Here is a 15,295-nt window from a genome sequence, read left to right as displayed (position 1 = left end):
TCCACACAGGCACAACAACAACAAAAAAAAAAGTAAATAGAGAAAGAATAAAAGGGCATAAACGTCATTTACAGCCAAATTTGGTTCCTTTTTTTTTTCTCTCGACACTCTTCATTGTAAAGCTCTCTCTCTCTCTCTAATGGCAGTCTTCTTTTCGAACCAGTTTGGTGTTTGACATGTTTTGTGAAAGAGACGTGATCTTCTCAAAACGTTACTAAAACCAGATTCTGATCCCTTTCTTGATCTCTGTTTTCAATGTTATGAAAATAAGAGCTGGAGAAATGATCGAACAGAACAAAATTAGTGTTAGTGTAATGAAGTCTTGTGCTGATGATTGTGGTACAAGCAAAACCCATCATTCGGGTTGGCGTTGGCGTTGGTGTGGTGGTCGTAAGGTTAGAAGAGAGACCCCATGAACCCTAATTTTAACTCCGATTTGGGGGAAAATCGTCTGGGTTTCATTAAACCGGAGTTAAACCCAAAACTAAATTCAATTGGATTTAACCGGATTTGAATCCAATTAAAATCAAACCAAACCGGTTTCTCTGATGACGATAACGAAAAAAACCGTTTTTTCTCTTGTTCGCTTCTATAAAACCATCTGTTTCTTTTTTTTTTTTCTTCGCTCCTTCATCATTTTTTTCTTACTCTCAATTGCAAAAGTTCTCTTCTTCCTCTTTCACATTCGAGTTGAGAAGTTGAGATTTCTAGGGTTCTTTTCAAGTTTCGTTAACGGCTTTGGAGTAGTCGAAGAAGAGAGGAACCAAAGCTTCGTCACACGATGTTCTCAGAAGATACGAGTTTGCTCGCTGATCTTTCCTCAGACGATGATTCAAGAAAGCTTGGTTCCGCTACCAAGATCAACGAGATTCTCTTAAAGAGTAAAACTTTCTCTGTTTACTTTCTTTACTTTTCTTGAAAGATTGGTCTTTTATCGTTAAACTTGAATGTTTCTGTAAGTCTTGTTTGCTCTGTACAGGTATGCCAGGAATAGCGGATCATGATACTCAAGAGCTGATACAATCTGGAGTTATATATCGTTTGGTTTGCTTTCTTGGCGCGAAAGATTTCTCTAGGCTTCATGTTAGAAGATTTCCCCTGAGTTTCCCTAATATCAAATTGATACTTTTACGATGATCAGTGTAATCTTTGATTCTGATATTTATTCAATGATCTTTTATAGTATCAGGCAGCTTCCTGTCTAACAAGAATTGCTGTTAGTAAACCGGATCTGGTAGTTGCTTACGATGCTGTTCCAGGGCTAGTCAAGCTTCTTGCTTCAAATAGAGATTATGTCCGTGATCAGGTAAGTATTGTACTTTATGTTGTAGATATGATTGCTTTGTCACAGGTATGAGTTTTGACATTATTCTTACAGGCTATATGGGCAATATGTAATGTTGCTGTCCATCCTATACACCGTGACTATGTTCTTAACTCTGGGGCATTGGTGCCACTGTTGAATCTACTGTCCAAGAATATTAACTTGCCGACGCTAAGATTTGCCACTCTGACTTTGTGTCACTTGTGTCGTGGAACGCCTCCGCCTATCTTCGAACAGGTCTTCTTACCCATCTCTCTCTCTCTCTCTCTCTCTCTCTCTCTCTCTCTCTCTCTCTCTCTCTCTCTCTCTCTCTCTCTCTCTCTCTCTCTCTCTCTGGCAATTCGGCATGTGTGTGATGGTTCAGAAGCTGGAGTCCAGAGTGTGATCGAGTTTGGTTTTGTCCCAAAACTAGTTGAAGTTCTCCGGTTAGTACTTCTCAGAATATATACACATATATAACCCTTTGTGATATGTTTGGCTGACAAATTTTTCTTTTGCAGACACCCTTGCCCAGATGTGGTTGCTCCTGTACTTAAGTCCATTGAGACTATAGGTAGAAAGGATAATCACCAGATCCAAGTATGTAATTCATATTCCACTTGCGTTGTCCACCTTATGTACTTATGGAAGCTTATTTTTATATCACTGTACCGCTATTAGTAGGGAGGATGCAGTGCTTGCTTTGTTATATGTTCCTTGTTTATAATGCTGTGATTAGATTTTGTAACCAAACAACGAAAGGCCCTGAATAAACCTCTTTTAACTTATTCTTCAGGTTATGATCAGTTGTGGTGCTCTACCCATTCTTTCCGAACTGCTTACTCGAGACTATGACAAAGACATAAAGAAAGCCACTTTGGTTACGATTTCAAACATCACTGTAGGCTTTTACTTACAAACTCAGGTGAGAAGTTTTTGTCGCTTTATTATGTGCATCAGTTCTTGACTGTTGTAGTTGCAGAACGTCTACGTAATACAAATTTACCCTTCTGTCTGGTTGCTATCACTAATTGTGTTCAATTTTGTCTCTGTCTCCCCCTGGTGAGATAACAGTTAGTTCTTGAGGCAAATTTGGTTCCAAAGTTGGTCCATCTGGCTCAAAATACTGAACTGGACTTTAAGAACGACGTTATATGGGCAATTTCAAATGTGACCTTAGCTGCTTCTCATGATCAAATCAAGTAAGTCCTTGTCTTCTTTGTGTTTTCACTTTTAACATGCTTATTGATCATCAAGTCACAATCTCCATTGGTGTGATTCAGATACTTGGTGGAGCAGGGTTGCATAAAACCTTTATGTGATGTCCTAGTATGTCCAGACGTATGGATCATCTCAGCGTGTTTAGATGGATTGGAAAGGATTTTGGTAGCTGGAGAGGTGGAGAAGAACACCACCGGAGGCGTGAACTTATACTCTCAGCTGATTGGAGATGCAGAAGGGAAAGAAAAGATTGAGAACCTGCAACAACACGAAAGCAAAGAAATAAACGAGAAGGCCTTGAACATTGTGGAGACATACTGGGGTGTATAGGATAATGAGAAGACACAAGTACAACCTCTAAGTTGATGGATCTGGTCTTTTCCTTTTTCTTGGTGACATTTTGGTCTCTTAATACATCACTGGTTCTATCAAATGAAAGTAACAGAGGCGATAGAAGAGCTTTGGCTCCATTGTAAAACGTTTCATACTTGGAGTCTCTACTACTTTGTTACGTTTTGTGAAGTTTTAGAGTAGTTTCTAATGTTTTACTCAAAATCTGAAAAATTAAACGGCTACGATTAGATATACTCGTGAATCATCATCATTGACCACTCGATGAAACCGTATCTGATCATAACCTTACACGGTTAAAAGTGGCGCCAAAAACTAAAAACTTTACCTCAAAATTCCTTTGTTTCGCCGTTTTGGCGGGGGTGGCTTCCTCTGATAATAGATAAGGAACAAAAGGGCATTTTCGTCATTTGCTAGCTCTTCTTCTTTTTCTTCTTCTTCTTCTTCTTCTTCTTCTTCTTCTTCTATTTCTTCTCTCTTTTTCTCTGCACTCACATAAGGTAATAATAATGCTTCTGATTCGGGTATGATCTGTTGAAAATGTGATGTTGATCGCTCTGTGTTTACAGGAATTGGTTGGTTCGGAAACCATGAAAACAAGAGCTGGATACATGATCGAACCGACTTGTTCTGATGATTGTGGTACTAGCAAAACCCATCTTTGGCATGGTGCTGGTCTTGGGATTCAGGTTAGACTCTTGTAAACCCTAATTTCACTCCGATTTGGGATCTAATCCGTTCCTAAACACAAATTGAAATTTCGGGTTTGATTAAACCGGGAGAGAACTCAAAACCAAACTGAATCAATTTAATTGGGTTTGAATCCAAATTAAATTAAACCAAACCGGTTTTCTGATAACGATAACTAGTGTAAACCGTTTTATTCGTTCGCTCCTTCACCATAGTTGTTTATTGCTCTGCTCAACTGCAAAAGTTCTTTGCGTCTTTCACATTTCAGTTGATCTTTCTAGGGTTTTCTCTTCAAGCTTCGTCAGTTGCTTTTGGAGAGGTCGAAGAAGAGAGAAAGCCACGTTGCTTAAACCCCAAGCTTCGTCTCAGACGATATGAGTTTGCTCGATGACCTTGACTCAGATGAGCGTTCAAGACAGCTTTGTTCCGCTATCAAGATCAACTATATTCTACGTAAGAGTCTGTTTACTTTCTTTACTTTTCTTGAAAGATTCGTCCTTTAATCATTACACTCGAATGTTTCTTTAAGTTTTGTGCTCTGTCCAGGTAAGCTAGGAACAGTGGATCTTGATGCCGAAGATCTGATACAATATGGAATTATGTATCCTTTGGTTCGCTTTCTTGGCGCGGAAGATTTCCCTGAGCTTAATGTTCGAAGAAATTTCTAAAAAAACCCTAATCAGATTTGATATTTTTACGATGTTAGTGTAATCTTTGATTCTGATATATTCAATGGTCTTTTATAGTATCACGCAGCTTGCTGTTTAACAAGCATTGCTGCTTATAGACCGGATCTGCTAGTTGCTCATGATGCAGTTCGTAGGCTAGTCAGGCTTCTTGATTCAAATAGAAATTATGTCCGTGATCAGGTAAAAGTATTGTACTTTATGTTGTAAATGTGATTGCTTTGTCACAGTTATGAGTTTTGACATTATTCTTACAGGCTATATGGGCAATATGTAATATTGCTGGTCAGCCAACACACCGTGACTTTGTTCTTGCCTCTGGGGCATTGATACCACTGTTGAATCTACTGACACAGTCCAAGGATATTAACTTGTCGACGCTAAGATTAGCCACTCTGACTTTGTGTCACTTGTGTCGTGGCATGCCTCCACCTTACTTCGAAGAGGTCTTCTTACCCATCTCTCTCTCTCTGTTTCCTCTGTTTTTTTTTATATCCAATAATCACAACATATGAAGCATCGATTAACAGATGGGACATGCACTTGAACGACATCTTAATTCAAATGATGATGAAGTCTTGGGAAATGTTTGCGTGGCAATTATGTATGTGTGTAAAGGTTCAGAAGATGAATTCCTGGGTGTGATCGAGTCTGAATTTGTCCCAAAACTAGTTGAACTTCTCCGGTTAGTACTTGTCAGAATCTATATGCATATTTAAACCTTTGTGACATGTTTGGATATGAAGGCTGACAATTTTTTTCTTTTGCAGACACCCTTCCCCAGCTGTGTTTGTTCCTGTACTTATTACCATTACGACTTTAGTTAGAAACGATCATGATCAGATCCAAGTATGTAACTCATATTCCACTTATGAAGCTTATTATTATCATAATGTCTCTAGAATGTTTTATATCACTGCACTGCTATTAGTAGGGAAGATGCAGTGCTTGCTTTGTTATATGTTCCTTGTTTATAATGCTGTGATTAGATTTTGTAACCAAACAACGAAATGCTCTGAATAAACCTCTTTTGAACTTATTCTTCAGGTTATGATCGATTGTGGTGCTTTACCCAGTCTTTGCAACCTGCTTACTGGAGGCTCTGACATATACATAAAGAAAGCCACTTTCGTTACGATTTCAAGCATTACTGCATACTTTCAAGAACAAACTCAGGTGAGAAGTCATTGTTGCTTTATTATATGCATCAGTTTCTAATTGTTGTAGTTGCAGAACATAATACAAAGTTACCCTTCTGTTGCTATCACTAATTGTGTTCTATATTGTCTTCCTATTTCCCCTGGTGAATACAGTTAGCTGTTGAGGCAAATTTGGTTCCAAGTTTGGTCTATCTTGCTCAAAATACTGAACCGTACATTAAGAACGACATTGTATGTGCAATATCAAATGTGACCCTAGGTGTTTCTCATGATCAAATCAAGTACGTCCTTGTCTTCTTTTTCTTTTCACTTTTAACATGCTTATTGATCATCAAGTCATAATCTCCATTGGTGTGTTTCAGATACTTGGTGGACCAAGGTTGCATAAAACCTTTATGTGATCTCCTGGTGTGTCCAGATATGAGGACCATCTCAGCTTGTCTAAATGGTTTGGAAAGGATTTTGATCGTTGGAGAGGAGGAGAAGAAGAAGGCAGAAGACGTGAATTCTTATTGTAAACTGATTGAAGATGCGGAAGGGTTAGAAAAGATTGAGAGCCTGCAACAACACGGAAGCAATGAGATCTACGAGAAGGCTTTGAAGATTCTGAACACATACTGGGCTGTAATTTGATGGGCTTTGATTTAACGTGAAAGGCCCATAAACCGACAAATAAATCTCTTATAAATAAACCCTAGAAATCGAAACTTCTTGTTTTCTTCTATCCGATTAGGCTTTGTGTTTTGTCTCATGGAGAAACTGAATCATCTCTCTCTAGTTTCCAATGTCTGCAACGAATTAGAGACTCATATAGGCTCTGGAGAAAAATACTTAGCCGAGTTCATCATTGATCTTGGTCGCCACTCTGAGACTGTAGATGAATTCGATAACAAGCTCAAGGACGAAGGTGCAGAGATGCCTGATTATTTCGTCCGCTCTCTGTTAACTGTAATCCACGCTATCTATCCCAACTCTGAGAAGAAGAAAGAAGATGGTGAGGATCAGAATAAAGTGAAAGCTTTGAGGACTAAAGATACTAAAGATAGGGTGAAGGAGCTTGATAAGGAGATTGAGAGGGAAGCTGAAGAGCGTCGAAACAGGAATGATGAGCCGGAGTTGTATAAGGTATACAAAGGTAGGGTTACTAGAGTTATGGAATGTGGTTGTTTTGTTGAATTTGGTGTATTTAAAGGAAAAGAAGGTCTTGTTCATGTTTCTGAGATGGTTACTAGAGATTTCGTGAAGCTGGATATGGATGTTTAAGTGAAAGTAATGTCTTTTTTGAATGGTCGATGCAGTCTTTCCATGAGAGATGTTGATCAGGATACGGGGAGAGATTTGTTTCCTCTGAATCGATCAAAAGATGAACATGTGAGTGTGACTAGGACTGGGAAGAATATGAGCTCTCCTGAGAGATGGGAAGCCAAGCAGATGATTGCCTCTGGTGCCTTGAGAGTGGATGAGTTTCCAATGTATGATGAGGATCAAGAGGAAGGTGCTAAAGAAGAAGAAGAGGTTGAGATTGAGATGAATGAAGACGAACCTGCTTTTTTACAAGGGTAACTAAGTACTCTGTTGACATGTCTCCGGTAAAGATTTTCAAGAATCCGGAAGGTTCCTTGAGTCGTGCAGCTGCACTTCAGTCTGCCCTTGCTAAGGAGAGAAGAGAAATGAGGGAACAGCAGCAAAGAACGATGCATGACTCAATCCCTAAGGATCTGAATCGTCCATGGGAAGACCCTATGCCTGAAACTGGTGAAAGGTATCTTGCTCAAGAGCTTAGGGGCGTCGGTTTTCAGCATATGACACGCCTGAGTGGAAGAAGGATGCCGTTGGAAAAACTCCGACTTTTGGACAAAGATCAAAGCTTTCTATCCAAGAGCAAAGGGAGAGCCTACCAGTTTACAAGTTGAAAAAGGAGCTGATACAGGCTGTGCAAGATAATCAAGTTTTGGTGGTCATTGGTGAGACTGGGTCTGGGAAAACAACATAGCTGACTCAGTATCTTGCTGAAGCAGGTTACACAACAAAAGGAAAGATTGGATGTACTCAGCCTCGTAGGGTTGCCGCAACATCTGTTGCAAAGAGAGTAGCTGAGGAGTTTGGTTGTCGTTTAGGAGAGGAGGTGGGATACGCGATTCGATTCCAGGATTGTACTGGACCAGATACAGTGATCAAGTACATGACTGATGGTATGCTTCTTAGGGAGATTCTGACTGATGAAAACCTCTCTCAATACTCTGTGATTATGCTTGATGAAGCTCACGAGCGGACAATTCACACCGATGTGTTGTTTGGTCTTTTAAAGAAGCTGATGAAACGTAGGCTTGACCTTCGTCTGATAGTCACATCTGCCACACTGGATGCAGAGAAGTTCTCTACATATTTCTTCAACTGCAATATTTTTACAATTCCTGGAAGAACCTTTCCTGTTGAGATACTGTTTACCAAACAGCCAGAAACAGATTACTTGGATGCAGCATTAATCACAGTCCTTCAGATTCACTTGACTGAACCTGAGGGTGACATTCTTGTATTTTTGACGGGGCAAGAAGAAATCGATTCTGCTTGCCAGTCTCTGTACGAGAGAATGAAAGGTTTAGGTAAAAATGTTCCTGAACTCATCATACTTCCAGTTTATAGTGCCCTTCCTAGTGAAATGCAGTCTAGAATATTTGATCCTTCTCCTCCTGGTAAACGAAAAGTGGTTGTAGCTACAAACATTGCAGAAGCTTCTTTGACAATAGATGGGATTTATTATGTTGTTGATCCGGGGTTTGCAAAGCAGAACGTGTATAATCCAGCGCGAGGGCTAGAATCGCTTGTCATAACTTCAATTTCACAGGCATCGGCGAAGCAAAGGGCTGGACGTGCTGGTCGAACTGGACCTGGGAAATGTTACCGTCTCTACACGGAGAGCGCATATCGTAATGAGATGCCTCCTACATCAATCCCTGAAATCCAAAGAATCAATCTTGGAATGACAACCCTGACTATGAAAGCAATGGGGATCCATGACCTGTTATCGTTTAACTTCATGGATCGACCTAATCAGGAAGCGTTGGTCTCTGCAATGAAACAGTTATACAGCTTGGGAGCCTTAGATGAGGAAGGTTTGTTGACAAAGCTAGGTAGGAAAATGGCGGAGTTTCCTCTTGAACCGCCTCTCTCGAAAATGTTGCTAGCGAGTGTGGATCTCGGCTGCAGTGATGAGATTTTAACTATGATTGCTATGATCCAGACGGGAAACATATTTTATAGACCAAGGGAGAAGCAAGCTCAAGCAGACCAAAAACGGGCAAAGTTTTTCCAGCCGGAAGGTGATCACTTGACATTGCTAGCTGTATATGAAGCTTGGAAGGCTAAAAACTTCTCACGTCCATGGTGTTTTGAAAACTTCATACAGTCACGATCATTAGAACATGCTCGAGACATGAAGAAACAACTTCTCAGCATTATGGACAAGTAAGTAACTAAACTAGTATTGAGCTTAGCTTTGTAATGATGATGTGTGACAATCCAAGTTCAGTTTCTCAATGTGTTTTTTTTTTGTATTTTTGCAGATATAAACTAGATGTGGTAAGTGCACGGAATAATTTCACGAAGATAAGGAAAGCAATCGCAGCAGGATTCTTCTTCCATGTAGCAAGAAAAGATCCACATGAAGGTAATTACAGGACGTTAGTAGAGAATCAACCGGTTTATATACACCCTAGCAGCGCGCTCTTCCAGAGACAACCAGACTGGGTCATATATCATGATATTGTGATGACAACCAAAGAGTACATGAGGGAAGTGACTGTGATTGACCCAAAGTGGCTTGTTGAGTTAGCTCCAAGGTTTTTCAAAGTCTCTGACCCAATGAAAATGAGCAAGCGTAAACGCCAAGAACGAATTGAGCCTTTGTATGACCGTTACCACGAGGCTAACTCATGGCGTCTCAGCAAAAGACGTGCTTGAGAGACTTTTACATCTGGTAAATCTATTCTTCTTCCTTTTAGTTAAGTCACCATCGTCAAATGTATTCAAGCTAAAAGAGCAGAAGTGTAAAATTGCACAGCTGCATTTTCAGATTTCTTGACATGTATGAAACTTTGAATACTAGTCATCTTTCCTAGTTGATAATATAATCTGTCTTAGAAATTTAGCTATATGTTTGTTTATTCACTCTCATATAGAGGGGCATAGAAGTTTGATCTCAAGTTCTGGCATATTTGTGACTAGCCTTTAGAAAGTTTTAACAGTAGAAGAACATGCTTCCTCTCTTTACAGCTTAGAGAATAGTGCTAAGATGCTCAGATACAAGAGAGTGAGGTTAATAACTAAAATTTTCCAATCCTTTGCACAAACAGAGCTACAGAGAGACACTTTCAGGTAAATTCTGAATCACTTCTTACTACTTTAATAAACAGGAAACTCGAGATCAAAGACTAATTTATTTATTAGGTAAGGCAGTGAGGCACCTTCCATAGGATTGAACCAGAAAGGTAACAATTTTACGGCACAAGTCTCTGCAAAAAACAAGCAAAAAGGCTCCCCTTTGTATAAATATTTGTCACAACTAGAACAGTGAAGCAGAGGAAACTAAGTGGTTTCAAATGGTTTATGTGAAGTGTATTAGCTCCCATTTGAACTACACATACATGTTCGTAAAAAGTTACTCAAATTCTTGAATTATCTTTGCTCATTATAGAACAAACAATGGCATTTGTTAAGATCATTAACATTTACAATATTTTTACTCAATGAACATTTACAGTCCAAGAACATGTGTGTGGTTTCAAATGGGAGACAAATAAGTCCATTTCTCTCTACTCAATCAAATTTTAAACCTCGAAAATGAAATATTCTAACCAATAAAACGTTGTCCAAAAAAAAACACAAAATCTTGTTTCAACATTTAAAGACATGGATAAGTCAACGATTACACACCAAACACACAAATATTATTTCGTTTGCAGCTTAAAATATTATATGGTATGATTCATATCTACATGGCTTAATTCCCTACCACACTCTTGTTTCTTTTCTCTTTATAACCAATCTATCATTAGTATTTCAAATGTTTTCACAATCTTTTCTCTTTATAATCAAATCTTAATCATTAGTCCCAACAAAGAGAATTATGGGAATTGGAATGTAAAAGATTGAAATGAACGGCTAAGATCAAATACATGTGAATCATAATGATTTCCACACTGGACGAAACTGTACTCCGTCCCGTATCTGATCAAACACACCGGTCAAAGTGGCGCTCTTTTTTCCCTTTTCACCAAAATCACTCACACACAATAATAAGCGAACTTGTTTTTGGCGGGTGGCTTCCTCTGATAATAAAGGATAAGCAAAAGGGTATTTACGTCATTTAATAACAAAATCCTAGGGTTTAATTGAATTTCATAACCAATTTTATAAAATCGCGTTTGATCATTTGTGTCTGTCGGTTCGGTTCTGTCTCTGTGACACCTCTTTGCATGTTTTGCCAAGAGACGTGATCTTCTCTAAACCCTAGTTTCTTTGATCTCTGTTTTTTTTTTCCCTAAACCCTAGATTTCTCAATCAACCCACTAAAGATCCATTTCAACTTGGCGATCTTGGAAGTTTGAGAATGTTAGATCACAGTGACAAGGTAAGAATGATCTGCTTCTTCTTTTGATTCTTATGAATGATGATGATGATGATGATCTGGTCTGATAATAAGCTTGATTCGCTTGTGTGATTTTAGGTTTTGGTTGATCCAGAAGCAATGGAAAGAAGAGATGGAGATGTTATGATCGAACAGAGCAACAACAACAAGAAGACTTGTTCTGATTGTGGTACAAGTAAAACCCCTCTATGGCGTGGGGGTCCTGCTGGTCCTAAGGTGTGACACTTCTATAAACCCTAATTTCACTGTTTGATCTGGTCTCTAGTCTTGCCTCTTTGGTCTGATCTGATATGTTTTTGGTTTTTTGTTGTATGTAGTCGTTGTGTAATGCGTGTGGGATTAGAAACAGGAAGAAGAGAAGAGGAACTACAGAGGATGATGATGATGATAAGAACAAGAAACTGAAGAACAAATCGAGTTCTGGCGGCGGAAACCCTAAATTTGGTGAATCACTAAAACAGAGGTTGATTGATTTGGGGATGAAGAAGAGTCAATCAACGGTGGAGAAACAACGGCGGAAGCTCGATGAAGAAGAACAAGCCGCTGTGTTACTCATGGCTCTCGCTTATGGCTCTGTCTACGCTTAGTGGTTTTTTATCATCTGGATCACACACACACACAATATGATTAGAGTTTAAAGAGCAATGATGATGATGATGATGATGATGAGTGATGATGACTAACAAAAACGAAAGTGAAATTTTTGTGTTATTTCCAATCAATTTTGGGTATCTCTATGTTGTGATTTTGGAAATCACAAAAAAGTTTTGGAAGTTGTTGATGAAGAAGAAAATAATGTTCGGTGGTTAGTATTATTATTAATTTATTTGGAACATTTGTTTTAAATTATTTGTTTCTGTGTTGAAAATTTTGTCTTTATTAAGACAGGAATGGGACTTGTCTACCTGTTAAGCACAGATCTTGTAAATTTTAAAAAAAAAAAAAAAAAAAAAAAAAAAAAAAAAAAGAGAAAAGTATAGAAATTTTAAAGTTTAAAATAAAATAAAAAAGATTAAAAATGGTTTTCATAATGTCAAATTGTTATTTTCTGAATTTGCCTGCTCTAAATCATATTTAACAAAATTATGGTATCAACAAATAGTAATATGATGTGTCAACAGAAAAATTGTTATTTTACTATGGTTTTGGAATAATCATTTTGGTGTTACACATATTAATGATATCAACAAATAGTAATATGATTTGTCAACATTAAAACAATACTCCTGTAACACATGTCTTGTAGTTTGTTTGTTTTTTTATAATGACATGTCTTGTAATTAGGTAACACGAATCTTGGTCTGGCCGCATGGGAATTACTACTACTATTCGACCAAACTAAATGTGTTTTTGTTTTGTTGTGAATCAAAGTCCAAATCGCCGCTATGTATAATGTCGACTCTTGTGTTTTGTGACCTTGCTTCTTCATTCTGTATAAGGCCATAGCCCAGTTATCGGATTAGGCCTGAAGCCCATTTTAAGTTACTATGTTGGGCATAATATATGCATGTGAGCATGTCATCTGTGAGTGTGATTAAGTCTACTATACCAAAGCTTCTAACAGAATCAGGGTCTTCGGCTTCCACTTCTGCAAAATTGCAATTTACTTTGCCAAAAGAAAGATTAATGGGCCAAAACAATTTGATGAAGCCCAACGACGCTGGTTCATTAATCTCTCCAATTCTCAGCCTAACTAACAGAACTCGTCGTCTTTTCCAATTGTTTTGACCCATTAAAAAGGAAAAAGCTTTCTATATATGGAATGGACCACTACACCATGAAGATGGACACATCGACTCCTAAGGGCATCCTCATTGGGGGTATCTTAGGAGGATAAGATACCCCCACTTTTCCAAAGAAAATCCTTATATAACATATTTTCTTTGAAAAAGTGGGGGTATCTTAACCTTCTAAGATACCCCCAATGAGGATGGTCTAAACAACACCACTACATTGAAGTTTGAACCAATGTAAATATACTAAAGCCAAGCCTCAATGATATATTGAACAGCTCTTAAAACGTCGCTCTTTTTTACAATGGTGATGAGCAATCGTAAGAGTCGAATCGGGTAAAAATATGTCAACAATATATATATATAATTAGCTGGCCATGCCATGCCGTACGTGGTCCGCTCAAATGATCTTTTACGTAACTAAATGGAGCGACCGGTTAGTAAAATGTATCGAACAATAGTGTTCTGGTTGGTGCGGAGAATGTGGTAAAGGTTGGTGGAAGATTGGATTTGCATGGCCAAAATGAGTAACTCGTGACATTTAAGGGCTGCGACGTCTTGGAGGTGGTTCAACGCAACACGATTCTTCGGACAAGATTGATCTTTGGGCACATGTCAAACATGGAAGTTTCAATCTCTTTAGGTGTCATTTTTGCCTCCTTCTTTGGCTTTATACGTAAATCTGTTTCATTACTTTTGTTCTCCATTTTATATATAGTGTTTTCACTTTTCAAATATAACTTAGATGTTGAAGATTTCGTACTATATCAAAATTTAAAAGTCGGTGTTTTTCAATATGTCAAAACAAAATAAAAGTCGTCGTAGTGTTTGTGTGTTTTATTTTTTAATTAGACATTTATAGTACTGGTTGAAAATATGATCGAATGAGTTATAAAAGACTTGAAAATATAAACACATGTAGTTGACAAAAAAAAATTACAAAGTATTTCAAAAATCTAATAAATGAGAAGAAAATTATTAAACGTAGGAGTTGAAATTATATGATATGAGTATCCTAATCTCGCTGATGCGTCCAATTCTCAAAAACTCACTGGGACAATAATACGAAGTATCCATGATATGATAATAAGTAACCATATTGTATAGCAACATTTTGTTCTACTGATCAAACAGTCAAAAGTTATACAAAAGATGTTCTTTTAAATTGATTAGTAGAGTGGTGAACTAAGCTATAGATTTAAACCAAAGTAAAATTCTCACCAACACACATATTCTCTTTAGACTTTAGCAGTTTAGCCATTGCAGAATTCACATAACTGTTGTAAACTTTAGAGATTAGTTTAGGATTTGGTAGCTATTCTTAATTAAGTATCTTTTTAAAAAAAAACATAAAAAGTTCCAGCTAGCATTAACAATTGGTCCGAGTCACTAAAGCAAAACAAAAATATCCACCTTTTGAAACCATATTAGCTTTAATCATGACCTTCACCATAATAAGCATGGTTTCAATCGTCTGGTCATTTTCTATTTAAGTCTAAAGCTTGTTCAAATTTTGTGACCGGAATCATCATACTTTAAAAGAGTTAAAATCCACACGATTAAGAAAATTTCCAATATGTTATGTGACTTTCGATCTCTTCCACAATGTTTACATATTCTTATGCAATGAAAAAAATAAGGCATCTGAATATTGGACAAACATCCGACCAATGCCGTTCACGAGCTGATTTTCAATGTTCATAGAAAATTTCCAAGTTTGATTTTCACGAGCTGATTTAGGTTTGAAAACGATGTACTTGAAAGTTGTGTACTTAGTTAAAATTGTGAGTGCATGATAGTGTGATTTGGAAACAGTATAATTAATTACCACATATGCTCATTTTAAATATACATATCAAACATAATAATGCTCATAATTAGTACAGCATTGTATTATGCATATGGAGTAATGTTTATGTTTTCTGTACACACACACGAAGAAAACTCCTTCGAATCCTTAGCACTAATGAGTGTTGTTGACATTAGAGCTATACATGCCAAAATTTCTCAAAACTTAATTTATTTTTCGAAACTAAAAAAGTTGTTGAAAAAAAGAAAAGAAAAAAAAAAACTCTTGAATCGGCACTTCCGTCATCTTCACGTCTACTCTTCGAAAGCTAACACCAAAGAAACCCAATAAGATACATCCACGTTTGAAAGCTTGTAAAAGAGTCAAGCCCCACTATAATGACCACTACAACTTTTTTGTTTTCTGTTTTTGAAGATTCTCTTTCTCTTCACCACCCTAACCCTACTTGGCTCGTCGACGCAGCAGCCGCCACGAGACCGCCACGGAACTAGGGGTTTTATCGTCATTTCAGACATTACAAGAGCTGACGTGACATATTTGCCCCCGACATCCGCGTATTTCCGGTGCTTTATTACAAAACCTTCGGTTATAAAAAAGGTTAACGTGTCCTCGTCAACCTTTTTTTTTAATTGCATTCACTATTCATTTCTTCTTTTTTTTTTTAAATAACACTTTTCTTTTTCTTCTTAAACAA

At 37.6% G+C, this 15,295-nt stretch overlaps 4 protein-coding genes and 1 pseudogene across 5 annotated transcripts; all 5 read left to right on the top strand.

Moving 5' to 3' along the window:
- Positions 1-781: 781 nt before the first annotated feature.
- Positions 782-1,709, top strand: LOC17876194 (importin subunit alpha-8). Its single transcript, XM_023777600.1, has 5 exons — positions 782-881; positions 980-1,083; positions 1,184-1,306; positions 1,379-1,561; positions 1,689-1,709. The coding sequence occupies exons 1-5, from the start codon at positions 782-784 to the stop codon at positions 1,707-1,709; spliced, it is 531 nt and encodes a 176-aa protein (XP_023633368.1).
- A 450-nt stretch (positions 1,710-2,159) lies between these two features.
- On the top strand, positions 2,160-2,968 carry LOC111829003 (importin subunit alpha-1-like; the record flags this gene model as incomplete). Its single annotated transcript, XM_023777599.1, has 3 exons — positions 2,160-2,228; positions 2,378-2,505; positions 2,587-2,968. Coding segments are annotated over 3 exons (465 nt in total), but the record flags the coding sequence as incomplete, so codon positions are not given.
- Positions 2,969-3,339: 371 nt separating this feature from the next.
- On the top strand, positions 3,340-6,162 carry LOC17876704 (importin subunit alpha-1). 2 transcript variants are annotated; one of them, XM_006281382.2, is made up of 11 exons: positions 3,340-3,375; positions 3,445-3,564; positions 3,847-4,018; positions 4,112-4,215; positions 4,312-4,434; positions 4,509-4,697; positions 4,782-4,936; positions 5,022-5,100; positions 5,299-5,427; positions 5,565-5,692; positions 5,774-6,162. In XM_006281382.2, exons 3-11 carry the CDS (start codon positions 3,940-3,942, stop codon positions 6,042-6,044), a joined length of 1,257 nt encoding a protein of 418 aa, XP_006281444.2. In that variant the 5' UTR covers positions 3,340-3,375; positions 3,445-3,564; positions 3,847-3,939; the 3' UTR covers positions 6,045-6,162. The 2 variants fall into 2 exon arrangements, with proteins under 2 accessions (XP_006281444.2, XP_023645603.1); XM_023789835.1 differs by having other exon boundaries at positions 3,834-4,018.
- LOC17876533 lies at positions 6,147-9,552 on the top strand (annotated as a pseudogene).
- Positions 9,553-10,985: 1,433 nt separating this feature from the next.
- LOC17875162 (GATA transcription factor 16) lies at positions 10,986-11,685 on the top strand. The gene is made up of 3 exons (XM_006281222.2): positions 10,986-11,040; positions 11,137-11,274; positions 11,376-11,685. Exons 1-3 carry the CDS (start codon positions 11,020-11,022, stop codon positions 11,643-11,645), a joined length of 429 nt encoding a protein of 142 aa, XP_006281284.1. The 5' UTR covers positions 10,986-11,019; the 3' UTR covers positions 11,646-11,685.
- Positions 11,686-15,295: the final 3,610 nt, after the last annotated feature.

Source organism: Capsella rubella, unplaced genomic scaffold (genome assembly GCF_000375325.1).
Source record: "Capsella rubella cultivar Monte Gargano unplaced genomic scaffold, Caprub1_0 scaffold_8, whole genome shotgun sequence".
NCBI lineage: Eukaryota > Viridiplantae > Streptophyta > Magnoliopsida > Brassicales > Brassicaceae > Capsella > Capsella rubella.
Note: the sequence above shows the minus strand (reverse complement) of the source record. Positions and strands in the feature narration are given on the sequence as shown.

Excerpts from the sequence above, each read along its gene's own strand:
- LOC17876194 (XM_023777600.1), top strand. The coding sequence starts at position 782 with ATGTTCTCAGAAGATACGAGTTTGCTCGCTGATCTTTCCTCAGACGAT. Across the intron at positions 1,084-1,183 it reads AAGATTTCTCTAGGCTTCAT|TATCAGGCAGCTTCCTGTCT; the intron begins GTTAGAAGATTT and ends GATCTTTTATAG. Across the intron at positions 1,562-1,688 it reads CTCCGCCTATCTTCGAACAG|AAGCTGGAGTCCAGAGTGTG; the intron begins GTCTTCTTACCC and ends GTGATGGTTCAG.
- LOC17876704 (XM_006281382.2), top strand. The coding sequence starts at position 3,940 with ATGAGTTTGCTCGATGACCTTGACTCAGATGAGCGTTCAAGACAGCTT. Across the intron at positions 4,019-4,111 it reads CAAGATCAACTATATTCTAC|GTAAGCTAGGAACAGTGGAT; the intron begins GTAAGAGTCTGT and ends TGCTCTGTCCAG. Across the intron at positions 5,693-5,773 it reads GTTTCTCATGATCAAATCAA|ATACTTGGTGGACCAAGGTT; the intron begins GTACGTCCTTGT and ends GGTGTGTTTCAG.
- LOC17875162 (XM_006281222.2), top strand. The coding sequence starts at position 11,020 with ATGTTAGATCACAGTGACAAG. Across the intron at positions 11,041-11,136 it reads TGTTAGATCACAGTGACAAG|GTTTTGGTTGATCCAGAAGC; the intron begins GTAAGAATGATC and ends GTGTGATTTTAG. Across the intron at positions 11,275-11,375 it reads GGGGTCCTGCTGGTCCTAAG|TCGTTGTGTAATGCGTGTGG; the intron begins GTGTGACACTTC and ends TGTTGTATGTAG.